This window comes from Rutilus rutilus, assembly GCF_951802725.1.
Source record: "Rutilus rutilus genome assembly, chromosome: 18".
Taxonomy (NCBI): Eukaryota; Metazoa; Chordata; class Actinopteri; order Cypriniformes; family Leuciscidae; genus Rutilus; species Rutilus rutilus.
Window position 1 is genome coordinate 27,052,564 of NC_140231.1, and position 18,474 is coordinate 27,071,037.

Genomic DNA, 18,474 nt, shown 5'->3' on the forward strand with positions numbered 1-18,474 from the left:
ACAATCTTTCTATCATGCATAAATGTGGATGAAAACATTGTTACTGACAACTAACATATGCCTTGCCAAGTATCATTTTCCAAAGAGCACAATAAATCACACAAAGAAATAGATATTCACATCTATTCAGCACTTTCTGTGAGCTTTACTAATTTCTTATAATATGAATTTAATTACAACCGTACAATACTGTTCAAAAGTTTGGGGCCGGTATATTTTTTAATGTTTTAATTCTCTATTTAAAGTCTCTTTTGCTCACTAACCCAATTATTTGATTAAAAATACAGCAAAAGTAATATTGTGAAATATTATTAAAATTTAAAATAACTTTCCCATTTTAAAATACATATTAGTATAATAATATTTCTGTGATGGCACATTTGAATGTGGGATTCTTTGATGAATAGAAAGGTCAAAGAAACTGCAGTTATTTGAAATTGTACTTTACGTAATTTATAAATGTCTTTACAGTCACTTTTGATCAGTTTAATGTTTCCTTGCTGAATAAAAGTGTTCATTTCTTTAAAAATCCCAAACTTTTCAACAGTAGTCTTCATCAAATGGATTACATGAATATACGTGAATTATAAATATAAAATCTCAGTGTTTGATGGCAGACCTGTTGTATGGAGTCTGGTACATTAGAGTCAATGAGTCTGAAGAGCAGGTTCCTGAGGGGCCGACCCTGAGCACCAAGCACTGTGGCCCCTGTTCCCCCTGCGTGGGCCAGCGACAGGTGGATGGACAACAGTTTCATACACAACAACACAAACTGGTGATGTTCCCTGGGAAAGAAACCGAGAGGGAGAGAGAGTGACAAGTTTAAAGATGAGAAGTCTAAAGTGACCTTTACCGAGTGCCAGGCCATATGCTGCTCTGACCCCATCCCTGTGGGTATGAAGATGGGTATGGGCTTGTGCCAGTTACCCCTGTGGCTGTGTGTGTGTGTCACATTCCTGTTATATGAATGTCTTCCTGCAGCTGACGTTGACACAGATAAACCAGATTTCTCGCTTGCCCATGCAAAACTCTCTGCCACAATGCTAAGGTGTGTTAGGTGGATGCTAAGGCATTGCTATGCAGTTGTTTTGGGAGGTTGCTATGTAGTGAAAAATCAAAAACACATGCAGAAACTAAGAGGCTAGAGTTAAAGCGTTCATATGGATCAGAATGAGCAATAGTAACCGAGATGCTTACCTTTGCAAGCGCCACAAAAAAAAATAAAGATGCTTAAGCAGCATATAAAGTGATAGGGTATTCTGGGAGCTTCCACATAATGGGATCATTAAGACATTTGACACACTCTCTCTCTCTTTCTTTAGAGATACTGCTGCAGAAATAACTGTTCTGACCCCAAGGTCAACATAAATCACTTACCATCTTGTGGCCTCAGCTGGGAAATATCAGCGATATTATATAATCTGTATGACAGCTCTTATGTAATCTTAAATCTTGCAGTCTACAGCTGTAGACTACTGACATCTGACATTGCAAATGTCAATACATCAGATTGGAATGGTTTAAACATCCATCCATCAATCCATATCAGGGTTATTATTATAACTGAAACTAAAACTAATATATATATATATAAATCATTTTGATGTACCAAAAAAACTAAACTGAAATTAAAATGAAAAATATAAACATTAAAACTAATTTAAAATATGATAACACTGATCCATATATCCATATATTTTCATTCATTTTATAAAGTAGTATAAAATGCACTTTTAAACATTTCAACATAATGAAAATATAAAAAAACAAAATAATTTAAAAAGTAAAATCAATTAATTAAATTTTTTACAATTATTATTTAAATAAAAATAAACTGATTAAAAATAAACCGATAAATTTAAATAAATAAATAAATAAATAAATAAATACAAATTGTTATTAATGCCTGCTTTCTTTTTGTTGTTTATTTTCCACAAATAAATAAAATGTTAATTTAAGCATGTGTGTTGCTTTCAAGCGTTCCTTGTCAAATGACAGGTGTCTCAGTTCACCCGCCACTGTGCAAAAAGACCCATGGATGGTAGCTGGTTATAATTTCACACCATGCATCTATCCATCTATCCACCAACCTATCTATCAACAAGATTTGTTGCATATTTTATGTTTCTAAAACAGCAATATCTGATATTCCGTGCCTCTATATACATTACACAGTCCATATTATTGTTTAATGGTTATTGGTTCAAATCACAATTCATAGGACATCATTTGTAAATCTAGGTGGTTTGGTGCTGGTCCAAGTGTTTATTTACCTCTTAGAGGGGAAAGGTGCAGGAGGAGTGTCTCCACTGATACTATCGCAGTAACGCTCCAGGAAACTGCGCAGGTACGTAAATGTGCTCTCCTCTAGATCCACACAAAATGGCCTGTGCCAAGCCACCAGCTGCCTGCCACACACACACAAGACACATAGATAATTCACATTCAGTCATGCCAGGAAAACAATGTTAAGTGAACATATTTGAATAATGGAAAATGGAAATGCGATTGCATTAATGCATTAGTGGTGAAACTCACTCCAGATGGAGCGATACGGGTTTTGATTTGCATGACGAATATGAGAATGTTGTCGTTTCCTGTGGGCTCAAACTCATTTCAGGACAAACTGCTTTTGGTTTGGATTTAGATGAGGAAGTCAGGGCTTTTTATTTCCATTATCCACAGACAATGAGGCACATAAATAATGAAATACTGTACATGCATTGTGGAAGCCCCTTCATATCACTCATCACAACTACTGAATAGGTCTTTGTCTCTCTCTCCTCACCTGTCTGTAGGAACTGCTGTCCAGGCCAGGCTGTGGGACGTGCCTGCAGTGATCTGCTGTATTGAAACCCCTTCTAGACCAATCACCTTCTTGGGTTTGGTGACTGGCGTTGAGGTGTGACCCTGCCCACACTGGCCCATGGCATTGTTGCCCCAAGCAAACACTTCGTTTTCTGTAACAAAAAACAATAAAATTGCATAAGCATTTTCGTGAATCTGAAAATTTCATTTAAGTGAATAACGACTTAGATTTAGTCTTTTCCTCACATAGGTATCATAGGGTTTCAAAAGATTTGGAATGTAGTGCTTAAGTTGTATGGACTTTTATAGAGTCCGTTTTGAGGCTTGAAAGCATTATTTTCCATTTATTGTGTTTATATCGAAAATAGTAACTGGTACGGCTCTTCAAAACCCTCTTTTTGTGTCCCACAAAATAAAGAAATCAAAGGTTTGGAAAACATGAGTATTGTAATTGTCAACTATTAAAAATTGTTTTCTGTAAAAAAAATTAACAAAATGTAGCCTTTGCAACTAACATAAATAAGTTTAAATTTAAGTAAAGCTATAAGCTATATAGAAATTGCTACAAAATATTATAAAAATGACAAAGGCACATAAAAAAATATTAAAACAAACTAAAATTAAAATAATAATAAAAAAAGTACATATAGACACACACATATACACACATATATATATATATATATATATATATATATATATATATATATATATATATATATATATATATATATATATACACACACACACTTTTTATTATTATTATTTACACACACACATATATATATATATATATATGTGTGTGTGTGTATGTGTGTAGTAAAGTTCATTCAAAATATTTATAAATATAATAGTATAAAATAAAAATTATAATAATAATAATAAAATATCATTGATCTACAAATAATGTCTATAAATAAAATAAATGTTTTGTCTAATAATATTGCAGACAGCAAAATTTGCTTTGTGGAGCAGAAATGACATATTTCATGTTTTTTAATCTTATTTAATCCTATTTTTTTCATTTGTTTCTCCATCTCTCTCACCGTGAGACAGAGCGAGACAGTGGCTGTCTCCACAGGAAATGTCGATGACTTTAGTGATGCTGAGTTCCTCTATCAACCGAGGTCTGAGTGAGGTGGTCTCAGACGAGCCGCAGCCGAGACACGAGCCGCAGCCCCACGCAAACACCTGCATCGCACACAGGAGAGCATAGAGACACAAGAATTTATAAGGGTGGATATAACGGTACATGTTTACTCAGTTCGAGTCTGTGGGATAAATGAGTGGTTGTATATACCTGGCCAGCAGATGTCAAAGCCAGTGATGACTGACTCCCAGCACACACTTTTCTGATAATAAAGCCATGCAGGGCTTCTATCACTTTAGGCCTGTATACACGGTTTGTGTCCCCATGTCCCAGTTTACCTGTAAAACAAACACACCATTCACACACACACAGAAAGAAATCCCTCTGAAATGGACAACAGTAATTTAAGGTGTGTCAAATTCAGAGGCCGTGCCAATACTTGCATCAACAACTGTCTCTATATTTCGCCTTTGTTCCAAGCATGTTTAAGCTTGTCTGTGGATATTATATCTGATAGTGCTGCACTGCAGAATTTTTCTTGCTCTACTTATGAAAAGTAAGCGTCACTATGTCCTACTCACTCTGGAGGGCAGAAGACAGAAGAATGTGCATGTGCACATTGATTTTGATCCAGAATGTTACCTGAACAACTGCTGTAAACTGTGTATAGCTGTTAAAATTGCTGTGGCAAATAAAACTTGAGTCAAATATTCCCTCTTTGCATACCATTCAATTCAAATTGTTCAATTCATGTGGGGAAAAAAGAACACAAAAATCTATTATCCCAGACATTCCTTGGGTGAACAGGAGCAATTGAATTTTGAAAGAATGGATGGATGGATGGATGGATGGATGGATGGATGGATGGATGGATGGATGGATGGATGGATGGATGGATGGATGGATGGATGGATGGATGGATGGATGGATGGATGGATGGATGGATGGATGGATGGATGGATGGATGGATGGATGGATGGATGGATGGATGGATGGATGGATGGATGGATGGATGGATGGATGGATGGATGGATGGATGGATGGATGGATGGATGGATGGATGGATGGACTACTAAATTAACTAGATAATTAAATAATTCATTCATTCATATTTAGAATAAATTTGATCTATATATGTTAAGCTAAAATTTTTTACTTTGCCTAAATATTTGTAGAATATCAGTGTGAATATCTGTAAAAAAATAAACAATAATAATAAAAAAATAATAATAAAAAAAATCAAACAAACAAACAAACAAATAAAGAAAGAAAGAAATACGATTTAAAAAAAATGGTTGAATACCAGTCTCTCTCTATTTGAAATCCCAGGCAAAACATTATTAAAATAAAAATGACTTCAGTCTTCATGAAGATTTGAGGATTTTCAATCACTAAATGGCAAATTGACTTACAAAGAGAGTCTGTACACGTTACTAACAGCCTTGAAAAAGGCGCTTTGCTAAAGGATGACTATCTTACATTTGTCTGGCAATGTCTCTAAGACTTCAGCGAGATGACGGAAAATGTTCATGAGAAATTAAATTATGACTGAAAAATTTAAATGCTACAGAAGCATATAATATGGCCACTTCATCACATGCTTTCACTGTCATTTGCTTCCAGTTATTTTAGCAAACAGCTCATTATGCTGCTTGATATTGCAAACTGGCATTTCTTATATTATTTTAATGTACTTACATAATTATAAGCCTAATCAGAAGTCTCGCACATCCACAGAAAAGAAAAAACACATTGCAAAATAAGGTGGATATGAAATATTACCATTGTCCCCTCCTCCAAAGGACCAGACGATTCGGCCATCTTGAGCCACAGCGATGGTGTGAGAGCTGCCACAGGCCACTTGCCCGACCCCACTGATGTCCTTGACCAGAGTGGGCACGTTACGACTGTGACTGTCACTGTGACCTACATGACAGACAGACAGACAGAGTAAAAATAAGACAAGAGACAGACAGGCAGAACTTCTGACACAACAGCCTGACTCAGTCTTGTCGACTGCCTGACCAATTATTTCTCTGAGGATTAAAAAAAACAACAACCTCTGTGCACAGCAGTCTTTCAAACCATTAAAACCACCTCACAGAAATCAATAGTGAATTGTATTTCACTGACAACACTACATCTGAGAACATATACTCAGGTCTCAAGTGTGTGCGTGTGTGTGTGTGTGTGTGTTCAGTGATGTTGAGGGTCTGTAAGAGGAGAGTGATGTACCGAGTCGACCGAAGTCGCCTTCCCCCCAGGTGTACAGCTCTCCGTCATTAGTCACCGCAGCACTGTGTCTGTATCCAGCAGACACACACACCACCACCTGCAATACACACACAGGAAACACGCACACTTTTACAAATGCATTGATAACACACAAACTAGTTTCTTACATTTTCTGAAGAAATATTAGTGGTTGCCAGGGTGTTTATATGCAGTTTCAGGTCATGTGGTAGCTATGGAATTGTAAGTAATTACAAGAGTATTCGGGGAGTTGCTTACTCGCCCAAGTCAAAAGAGCCCAGGCAAATACTCTAGATAAGACACGATAAAAATAAAAAGAAAGCTACATTCTGCATGTAGAAAACATTATTTCCTCTCACCTTTCCTAAAAGAGGGCCCTGTATAATCTTAGGGTATTTCTGCGTGGCGCTGTTCCCGTGGCCCAGTTTGCCGTAATCTCCGTCTCCCCAGCTGAACACCTCTCCCTCTGCCGTGACGGCCAGCGTGTGTCCGTCTGATCCCTTGGACGATGACACCTTCCTCATGGTGCGAGGCGGTTCCAGAACCAGCTTCTTAGGCATAGACTGGTTATTAGAGTCTCCCAATCCCAGACGCCCATAACTACCCTTCCCACAAGCCTTCACTGCACCATCAGCAGATACAGAGAATGTGCAGTACTGGCCAGCCTCAATCTGCAGGTGGAAAAACAAGAGCACCATTTAGAGCTGAGTGAATTGAATCAACTGTGATCAAGGATGTCTAAACTGTATTAGTGAAAAGGCACAGTTTATTAAGATGCGGCTGCTGTTTTCTAAATTGTAGTTCTCAATAATAATGAAAAGACATGTCTGTATTAAAAAAAAGCAGAGACTGTTGGGCCTGAATGCTGCTCCAGATTAGATAACAAAACTTTCCAGAACACATATTCTGTTAGAGAGGAAACTAAGAAATTTAGATCGGTACAGATGGTTTGCTATTATTTATAATATAGTAAATAAGCCTGACTGCATTATAAACATATACTGAAAAAAAAAAAAAAAGTTGCCTCTAAAAGTTGTAATTAAAAACTTAAAAATGTAAAAATTAATACAATAAAAAACATAAAAATGATGCTCTTTAAAAAAATATATAATATATAATTTTACTAAAACAAAAAGACCGTAAATGGCCTATGATAATCATGTATATGATGCATTTCTTGTCATGCAACTAATAATTCAATTTATACCGTATATATTATATTCATATATACCGTATATTATTTATATATTATACATTTATACCGTATATAAATATATATTTTTCCTGTCATACTGAAAAGAGGAACCAAAGTGCAAACTTGAACAGTTTAATATTTCTTATAAACAGTTTACCAAGCTAACATTTCAATAGCATATTTGCCATCCATAAAATCTGACAAAAATGCTTATAAAGCTCATATTAGACTGCACAACTGTCAATCTAATATAAATGAGCTAACAGCCCAGACAGTGCCTCTACCAACAAAACAATTGGCTCTTTTAATTAAAAGCTATTTTGTACAGCCGTCAAATTGAGCGTTGGAATCTCTCTCATAAAATTTTTCTCTGAGTGGTCTTTCTTTTCCTTCTCATGCTGTCTCTGTTGGAACTAATGTAAGCTTCATGACAGCTTCCAGTTATTTGAGTTTTCATCACACTTGAGTAACACAAACCCACACACACCATTTGTGCATCGCTGAAGCCCTGAGCCAGTTTGGGCTGTAAAATCTTCTCCAGCGTCCCCTCGGCGAGCTGATGGCTGCTGTTGCTACCCCACACGTACACCATGACGGCGTCGTTCTCCGAGCCGGAGGAAGAGGAAGAGCCCGTGTTACATGAGCACAAGCAGTTAGAGGCCAGGGTGCAGATCTACAACACACACACACACAGATTAAAGATTTATTTATGAGAATAAAGACTTATAGAGGCCAAAGTCTCTCCAACTTGGCATGAGAAATGCCCTAATATAAACGCCCTATATTACAGTCTGTGAACACTTACATAGATTTATTTGCACATACACACCTCTTCAAAAAGGCAAAGAGCAACATGTGAGAGGCTACAGAGTCCGTCAGCATCTTTCTTCAGCACCTGAGTATTGACGGATTCACCACGAAAAGCCTGTAAGAACAAACAACAAATGAAATGCTGCAGTGGATCGTTAAAAAAATAAAAGGTACTGTAGAACCAAAAAAAAAAAACCCTGATAACATACATATCTATTTTTTAATTCTGACTAAATAAAATGCTGCCTTATTGCTTAAAGTCAAAATGAAACAGAAATAGTGACAGATCTTTTCCATATTATGACATCAGAGTGAAATAAAAATGGGCGAGGACTTCTATCAATTGGATATTGATTGAATAGAGGCTGAATGCGACCTTGCAGTCGATAGCAAGAAACGGCTGGTTAAAGCGGAATAAATGTTTGGAAGTACACCATTTATCACCAAAGAGAAGTCTGTCACTTCACAGGAAGTTTAAATTGACAGCATGTATTTATGTTTTCAAATTTTGCATTCAGATGATCAATTAAACGATTTGAAGGCTAGATGATTAGCAACCCATGTCCCACTTCTAGCAACCCACTTTTGTAATTGATTAAAAGTGGCCTAAATGCTAAGGTTTGCTAAAACGCAACATCTAAATAATCGATTGGCTATTGGTTAGTGTTATCCAGTGGCCAAGCAACCTAGGTGACATTATCATGAAAAGAAAATTGGTTCATTATGTTTTGACTAAAGATTACGAAGATAGTCTCAAGTCTCGATACTGGCACCAACGTGCTCAACCAGCTAGATTTCCACAGAACAAATCAACTTTGTACTCTGGAGTAGGGGAATCTATAAACAAACAGTTGCTTCAATATGGGGAACACGTTCTGCTTAACTTCAAGCACAAAAGCCTTGAAGGAGACATATTTCCCATTAATTAAGACATGAATAAATAAGAGCATGGCAGGTCTGGTGTGGCTCGTGCGGCTTTCAGTGCTGGGAAGTCGGCCAAGAGCTCCCAGTCAAATGAAAGCCGCAATCTTATTTAGAGCAAGGAAAAAAACGTTTGAGCCATTCCTGCCCTCCATGAGAGGAATACAGAATAATGGTATACTACTCTATGGTGCTAATGTATTAGAAGTATAGTAACAATTAGCAACAATGATTTCGTTTAAGTGCCGAGGGAGGGATGAACAAATGGAGGAAGGTGTTAGCCTAGCCTCAGTTCTGTAACTCTATACTCTCTCTGTGTGCAAAAGAGGGACAGCTTTCTATACTAGTGCCCATTACCCATTAGTATTACTGTGTATATTACTTCACTTATGCTATTAGCATGACCGTTAGGTCAACCGCATGGTGTAGGAACACACCGTGTGCTGGCGCATTTGTTGCAGTGTTTGATGGATCAGCTCGTAGCCCACTCCAACTGTTTCAGAGGTGGTGGAAGAAGCAGAGGCGGCCAACGCCACCTCCACCCACTCCAGAAGGAAGCGCAAGGACCCTCTTTGTAAGGCTAGCGAGAGAAGGAGCTCCAGGGCTAGCCTGCGACCCGCCCGATCCGCCCCGGACCCGCTGACAGCCGTCTTCTTCAGGAAGTCTCCAACTTGCGCAAGACAGTCGAGCCCCACTGTTGGGATCTTGTTCTCGTTGGCCAAGGAAAGAGGAGGCAGGGCGGCCAGGACTGAAGACGCAGTGGCCAATACCTCATTGCACAAAGCGACATCTGGTGGGTTCTCAAGACGCCCCCGCTGCCAACTCTGCCTCAGTAGAGCAAAAAGGAGACTCAACCCAGTCCGGACACCCATTTCAATAAGAACGTCCGTGCCCGACTTTGAACGGGAACTGCCTGTTGGCCAAGGCTCAGACACTGACTCCAGAGTGCCCCCTTCTGCACTGGAGGATGAGGGCTGTGGGGGGAGCGGCGCTCGGAATCGGTCATGATACTTGCTATGGAGGGCGTAGAACACCCTCTGGAGGATCACCAGCCTGTGGTGCAGGGATAGGGCAAAGGGGGTCCTTGCCAGCATGCGGTGGGCCAGGCATCGTTGACTGTGTAGCAGCGCGGATAGATATTCCTCCTTCTCCTCCTCAGCACTGGATTCGTACTGGAAGTCAGGCAAGCGTGGACCCATTAGGTCCTGCACCGGCTGGGCCAAGCCCACAACCTCCTTGTTGTAGAGCAGTTTTGCATAGAGAGCAGACGCTCCGTGCCGTGTGGCTGTCTGAACGCTGTCCTCCGCTGCCCAGGAGCTGTTCAGGTGCTCCTGCCACTTGAGCATCACGTGTGTCTGAGAAGGCACCATCACTGTACATTATTCACACACAAGAGGCACATAGCTGGAAAAGAGAAAGAAAGAACAAAAGTAAGAGACATTTTAAAATAGTGTACAACAAAGAGTTTTAATTAGGATTGTGTATCGAGAACCGGTTCCAAATTTCCAAGAACCGGGGATTCGATAAGACACATGCATTTTGATTCCGTTTAACAATTCCTGTGTTCACATTTTAATGTAAACAATAAATGTAATTTAAATAAATTCCAGGGCCTAATAGATTTGAATAAATTCTAATAAATAATCAAATTAATACATTTAAATAAATAATCTAATCAGAGTTTGTGTCTGAACTAGCATTTCCATTCATAATGGAAACCAGGACATAACCTACCACTGTAGGCATTTGAGGGGCATCTCACCCATAATATTCAGATTATTAGCCAATCAGTGTGTATTACAATGGTTGGCTTCTAAATTATTATATTTGGCCTCCCACAGTCTAGAACATGTGGTTATATCCTTGTCAGAAACAGACTACAAACCGCTCTTCCCCCAAAAAAGATGTACATGTCTTTCCTCTAGACGAGCCTCTCTGAAGGAAATGTCTTGACAGACTGCACTTGTTTTCCTGTCGGGATGTAAGAAACGTACGAGATAGCATATGTAGAAGGGAATCAAGGTCATTTTCCTGAGGCACGGTTTGATAGAACATGAGGAACACATCAGCTTACTTGCCGAAGACAACAATAGTCATGCATTACAGATTAGCCTAATTAGCAAATCACTGACCCCTACCCCCCCCCCACCATATTTGTGACTCAATCAGAAGGTTTAGACTTCACCCTAATGTGTAAAACTGATTACAGACTCCAGCGGCTGTAAGTAGCCAACGAATAACCTAACGAGAGGTGACGTCAACATGAAAACAGCCTGAAAGCACCCGGGTTTCTCCTCTCTGGGTCTCTTTCCAACCTGAGAGACAGTTAGCATTCATTTGAAGATAACAATGAATGTATCCACTTAAAAACTGAGAAAAAATAATAATAATAATTAGTATGTGATGTATTAGCTCAAACTATACCTGTAAACTCCAGATAAGATGGAGGCATTTTTTTTATTCCAGCATTCACTTTTTATTGCTATCCTTTTAATTTCACGTCAGGAACGTACAAAAACGTACAAATAAATCACGTTGTATTACGCGAGCATACAAATTCAACCTTGGTGAGCGAGCATGTGAGACTTCTTTTAAAAACATTTGTAAAAAATCTCACTGACCCCATACTTTTGAACAGCAGCCTGACTATACATTATCTTTTACTTACCGCACACTATATTAACTTGCACAACTTTACCAAAGCTGTGAAGAGGGATTACTTGCGTTTTTGAGAATAAAAAGAGGAAATGAGGAAACTCCGGCGGTTAGGATGAGAGATGTACTCATGATATTTTATTTCTCGTGATCTCGATAAAACATGATCATATGAATATGAAACCTCAAGGAGCTGTTCAATCAGTATTGACTGACATGATTAATCCAACACTCGGACGGAAGTATGACTCAGATTTAAAATGAAAATAAAGGTCTATAAAAACCTGAATGAACCAGACACCATCAGCCTGGGAATTGAGCAACCTAGACGCCTGCCTCCATCTCTGCTTGAAAACTCTCACGTCAATGAACCCAGTGACCTTCTTGTCACTTTGAGCAAGTTACCACCACTGCCCGTTGGTTAGTGTCCATGAGCAACATGACCCAGCACTTCCACGTCTGCCCACGGTCTTACAGCCCAGAATGTATTACACCTGGCAACCTCTACAGTTTCACGATGTACAAAAATAAAAAGGATGCTTCTCAAAGCTGCTTCACAGTTATGTGGGAGATGGTGTGGGACCGAGTGTCACATTCCCCAGGAACTCTGACTAATCCTGCAAAAATCATGACAACAACAAGTCCTTAATGTGGCGGACTATGTAAAGAGACGCTGAGCTTATACTCTGAGGTGTTTACCACTGACATATTGACGCGAGTACAATGCTACGGGTGTAAATATAGACAATCTTAGGTTACACGTTACTATTAATAATGAGAAAGAGGTAGTTAAGCACCCAAATAGTAATTTTAGATCATGTTTAAAAATAGAGGCAGAGAACATGCAGTTTTAAACCAGTGTTGATCTGATAGCTCATGGGTGTGCTTTCCAAATTAAAATGGAGGACAAAATAACTGTTGGGTCATTCCTGCGACGACGTTCAGAATCATGTTCACATGTCTACATGTGTTGGATATATTAAATCATATTGGTTAGTTTTCTTACACTTTTGAATGCTTATTTGATGAAAAATACAGTAATAATGTGAAATATTATTACAATTTAAAATACCCGTTTTCTTTTTAATGCATTTTAAAATGTAATTTATTCCTGTGATGCAAAGCTGAATTTTCAGTATCATTACTCCAGTCTTCAGTGTCACATGATATTTCAGAAATCATTCTAATATGCTGATTTTCTGCTCAAGAAACATTTATTATTATTATTATTATCAATGTTAAAACCAGTTGTGACGCTAAAAACTCATTTTGGAAATGTGATGAAACATCTTCTGATCTTTCTTTGGGAATATCGTTTTAATTGGCAATCAATCTACAGGCTTTTCCGTGTCCTCAATATCACTGTCCATCCTGTTAGTGTTTTGTAAAAGCCAGTTCCTTAATAACATTATCTTCCAGGAAGTGACATCATTTTAGTGGGAAAACAACAGCTCAAACATTACTAGTATGCACCAGCAATGGATTTTATGATTTTTATGAGATACTTTTTTACATTTACATTTAGCAGACGCTTTTATCCAAAGCGACTTTTTGTGTAACTTAAAAAAAAATTCAATTCTGTTTGATAAAATTACAGAAATCATTATGATATTATAAAAGAAACTCAAAAGATGGTTAAAAATATCCACATTAAATATTAACATTGACACCCTCATGCAAGACAAAAAATGTAATCCCTCACTAATTTGACCATCTTGTAAATTTCCTTTGTCTTTGAGTAAATAATCACATCTTACCAGAACCTAAATATGAAAGTCTGTGATACCTTTTTATGACAGTTCACCCAAAAATATTGTCATCATTTACTCACCCTCAAGTTGTTCCAAAACTGTATGAGTTTCTTCTGCTGAACACAAAAGATGATATTTTGAAGAATGCCGGCCTGGTTACCAATCAGTCGGTAACCAAAACTAGTTGATGAGCCCCATCGACCTTCATATGAAAAAATATATACTATGGAAGTCAATGGGGCCCATCAACTGTTTGGTTACGGACATTCTTCAAAATATCTTCTTTTGTATTCAGCAGAAGAGAGAAATTCATACAGGTTTGGAACAACTTGAGGGTGAATAATGATGAACTATCCCTTTAAAAGACAACACAAGCGTTTAATTTTTAATGTTAGATTTCAAAAGAATGCTGCATAACAGAAATGACCCAGTAAAAATGTGTATAATCATAGATATCAACTTGGTGTCTCATTAGACTTAATGGAAATAATTCATGAAATGTTTTCAGGTATTTCTTGGAATCCCAGATCCAAATTAGCTCAGTCAAATGATGGAAACGGAAAATAAAATGTTAACCGGAAACAAAAAGCGCATGGAACCGCAGGGCCATTCCCAGCCACAGAGGTCAAGGACTGAGCTTGAATCTGTCAGACAAACATAAAGCTGCCCAGCCAAGAGTTTCCACTGCCAAGTGCCCATCACTGCTGAGCTTCTGTTGAAGTGAGAGAGCGAATTCATTCCAGCCAGTCAAAATGGTCTGGGGGGCTGATAGTCTGAACACCTGACTAATCCAGGGCAACTGCGACAACTAAAACTTCTGTCCGGTGTGATCACATTTCACACAGAGGGCATCAAAATATAGGCCAAGAAGAGAAGACGGTAAACGCACAACTGTGAACTAAAAAAGCTGAGCTTTGGGGTTTGTGCTGAGAGACACATGTCTCCTGAACACTGTATTAAAAAAAAAATTCCTATCAGAGGCGCCTGGCTCGTTATGAGATTTGGATCGACTCGTTTGCAGACGTAAACAATAAAGATGCGCACGCACAACAATACTATCATGCAGTACGGTAAGGTTCTCCTCTCCCAGAATTGAGAAACTAACTGATTATTATTTATTAGAGCTAATTATTATCATATTAAAACTAAAATTATAAAATTAATTGTATTAAAAAGTGTACTGATTGTCAGTACACTTCTTATGGAAACAGTAACCTGATGTTAAAGTTCTGTCTTCATTTACACACGTCCACGTCGTTCCAAACCGACATGACTTCTTTCTTCTATGAAAAGCAAACTAAAATATATTTTGCGTAAAATAAATACAATTAAAGTAAATGGGGACTGGAGCTATCAAAAAAACACACACCATAAAACGAATCCATAAGACTTCTGCCTTATATTCCAAGTTTTCTGCATCCTTATGATAGATTTGTTTGGGAACAATTTATTTACAAACAGTTATTTACTACAAATTTCCATTCTGGCTCTGAAATATCTTTTGCGCTTGCGTACATTTAAATTAATTGACTTAACACATGACATGCAAGAACCAGTTATTTTTGACTTCACTGACATCAAATCTGTCTCAAGTTGGATTAATATTCACATGAATTCATTATATGATATTTCAAGGTGCCTGTCATTTTGGAGCTCGAAAGCCCTCATGTCCATTCACTATCATTGTATGGTAAAGATCAGCTTTGACAAAATTCTGCAAACATTTTTTTTTTTTTTTTGCATTCCACATAGGACAGGAAAACATTAGGGTTGGGGTGAGTAAATAATGACAGTATTTTCATTTTGGGGTGAACTGTCCCTTTAAATGTATTGCTCAAAGGAACAATGGAGACAGTTCACGGTTCACCTGTTCTCTGCTGTAAAGACCAAATTGGACCAGCATGAATTTTATAGGTTGGTGCTTGTCTAGCTGGTGGACCAGTAAAACTATATTGTTAAGCAAAAGACAATGCTGGTCAACCAGTATTGTCTTTCTAATAAGGCTGGTTAACCAAGGGAGGCTTGCTTTGTTAAGATAGTTAAAATCCAGGTACAGACACTAGCATTCAGGCATCTAAAGGAACACATCCAGGTCTTTTACGACAGTGGTTTGAACCTATAATCTATAACCCCAACACCACACCACATCACCCCAAAGAATCTGCTATTTCTTAACCATGGTGGACCAGAATGCATCAGTTATGGTCTTTCAAACAATGCTCCATCCATCTAACGTTAAACCCCATAATCTTGATAAAATACAACACACTATGCAAAATGTGAACACAATTAGATCAGTTACCACAACAACATGTATGAACTGTCACTTGGACAAGACTTAACGTACATTGTTGCATCAGCTGAGACTAAAAACAACAGTGATAGATACAAAAATAGCTGACATATGACGAGCTCAACTGTTTAAAGAGCTAACGTTAACGTTAAACCACATTAATTACAGACACGACAAACAATTATCAGATACTGTCGAATGAAATATAAAAAAGACAGTGTAAATAACGCTTACCAAACGATTCGATATTCTCTCTTCCTTCTGTCATTCACGCCCAGCAGAACAACCCACTGCCTGCCCCCCGCAAGGCTCTTTAAACCTGCTGTCTATCAGAAAGGACGTGAATCGTCCGCTTTATTATCAACCATATGATATCCTGTATTTACTTTCACAAATACACACTTTTGAATTAAATATAACTAAACGCCACCCGGCAAAGAGGAGTTACGCAATGCGAGGACGAAATGCCGGTTAATCTCGCGCTGGAGGGTGTTTATAGTAGGGTAGGTTGCCGCTCCGCAATCTGTTGCCATGAAAAATAGCGGCGTTCGGTTTCGGGAATGCGCGTACAGCGGAGGATTTTACGCATACGGCGTAGTGTCGTGACGTCATGACGTTTATATCGTAAGGGTCCGTTATGTCTAGCTTTTGTTTTTGCGATATTGTTTCCATTACTGTATCAGGGTTATTGCCGTTAAATATGACTATTATACCATTTTGTTTATTGAAATAACGCTGAAATAAAATTGCTGTTCTTCTTAACTTTGTATTCATCAATGAATCCTGAAGGTATCAAAAAAATATTAAGCAGCACAACTGTTTCCAACATTTATATTAATAAATCATATAAGGATGATTTCTGAAGGATCATGTGACACTGAAGACTGGAGTAATGGCTGATGAAAATTCAGTTTCGCATCACGAGAATAAATTACATTTTAAAATACATTCATTTAAATTGTAATAATATTTCACAATATTACTGTTTTTATTCATTTTTTATCAAATAAAAGCTGGCTTGATGAGCATAAGAGACTTCTTTCAAAAACATTAAAAATAGCAATGTTTCCAAACTTTTGAAAGGCATTATATATATATATATATATAGTATATGATGAAAAACTTAAGACTTATTTCAGTAATTGTCATTTAGTTTAACTGGATATACAATTTAACAAATAAAACTCAACAAAAAAACGAACGCTGAAATAAAATAAATGAAACCTAAAATAGTAATATTAAAAAATGAAAATAAAAATGACAAAAGCACATTTTTACTAAAATTAAAACTGTGTATAAAAATAAAAGCTAATTCAAAATATTAATACAAACTACAAGAGTATATAAATAACATTACAATAACAATGTATTTAATATTGTATTCATTTTTTACTTTTATGGGAAATATTCTATCATTCAAATTATTGAACTTAAATTTCTTTTAAATTATAGGCTATATATAAATCTAGTGCAAGTCGGGTGGAAAGCAGAACAGCATCCATCACATACCTCCTCTTTCAAGCCAAGCCACAGCCATGGAGTCCTTAAAGGTCAAGTCAAGGTTCTAAAGTTTGAGCAACTCTTGGCTATGCATGTAAGATTTTTGACTTAAATTTCAATCATATTGCTTGATAAGGCTTGGAATATGCAGTAGCACACGAGTCATCCGGACCCATCCTTAAATACTTTTACTGTGTCATTTGGAGCTTGACAAGCCCATCACAAACCCACAACAAAAGCACACTGAAACCACAGCGTTTTTTCAAAAAGAGTTTTTATTACAATTCAAAGCAAATCAAAGTCTTCTCTCTTGTCTTAACTCTGAAACGATGGAGGACAGAGAAGTCACTTTCTTCTTCAACCTTCTAATCCTGGCGCTCTGCAGTTTCAACCGTTTCCTGTAGTTTGTAAGCTCGGCATTGGCCAAGTTCAAACTGTTCTGCAGCGTCTCTGGCGATTCGGCCATGTAGGTGTGATCCATGGAATGACAAACTGTGTCTGACGGCACAGAGGGATGGCAGGGTGAATGGCTATATGAAATGTTGCATCGTCCACCGGGATGAATCTCTGATGCCCCATTGCTTTCATCCACAATAACCCTCACAATCTCCTCCACAGCTTCAGCGTTTCTCAATACAACATCCCCTCGCCTCTCAAGCCTTCGCCTGGTGTGTGGTGGCTTCTTCTGCAAGTGTTTAGGGAAGGAAAAGATGGTGGGAACAGCAGCTGTAGTAAGGCGCACTTTGCCCAGATTGCTTGTAGAGAAACAGCTATCTTCAAAGTGGACAGAACATAGGCGAGAAGAAGGAGTTGGCTTCCACTTGTCCCGCCTGATGTTCACCAGCCACTGCTGCAGCCTGCTCTTATCACCTAAGGGGAAACTGAAGGAGAGATAAAGATAAATAGACAAGTGGATATATAATATATGAGAGAGAGAGAGAGAGAGAGAGAGAGAGAGAGAGAGAGAGAGAGAGAGAGACTTATTCCGACTAGATCAACCTAACTAACGTCACAACTGTTGAAAATGTGATTAAATATAAGATGCTGGTAAAAAAAAAAAAAAAAAAAAAAAAAAAGTCATTCTGTTTTAACAAAGAATCAGTTTACTCGGTGCTTATAAGAATGTCATCCAGCGGAAACCGTTTTTATAAAAATTGCAGCTTGTTGAATCAAACTCAACCAGAATGCCGATGATTTC

At 37.8% G+C, this 18,474-nt stretch overlaps 1 protein-coding gene across 4 annotated transcripts in view; it reads right to left on the reverse strand.

The window, feature by feature from the left end:
* Positions 1-16,340, reverse strand: part of LOC311277035 (putative E3 ubiquitin-protein ligase HERC1) — a 62,353-nt gene extending 46,013 nt beyond the window's left edge. For 3 of the 4 annotated variants that reach the window (XM_084387144.1, XM_084387143.1, XM_084387142.1), the window contains exons 1-12: positions 16,011-16,340; positions 9,515-10,481; positions 8,176-8,271; positions 7,834-8,019; positions 6,511-6,822; positions 6,134-6,230; positions 5,681-5,824; positions 4,109-4,236; positions 3,855-3,999; positions 2,789-2,960; positions 2,274-2,408; positions 620-785 (exon numbers count right to left, since the gene is read on the reverse strand). In XM_084387144.1, coding sequence (XP_084243270.1) covers positions 620-785; positions 2,274-2,408; positions 2,789-2,960; positions 3,855-3,999; positions 4,109-4,236; positions 5,681-5,824; positions 6,134-6,230; positions 6,511-6,822; positions 7,834-8,019; positions 8,176-8,271; positions 9,515-10,447 — 2,514 coding nt within the window. In that variant the 5' untranslated portion in view covers positions 10,448-10,481; positions 16,011-16,340. The remainder of the gene's footprint in view (positions 1-619; positions 786-2,273; positions 2,409-2,788; positions 2,961-3,854; positions 4,000-4,108; positions 4,237-5,680; positions 5,825-6,133; positions 6,231-6,510; positions 6,823-7,833; positions 8,020-8,175; positions 8,272-9,514; positions 10,482-16,010) is intronic. The other variant, XM_084387145.1, reaches the window with a different exon arrangement.
* Positions 16,341-18,474: the final 2,134 nt, after the last annotated feature.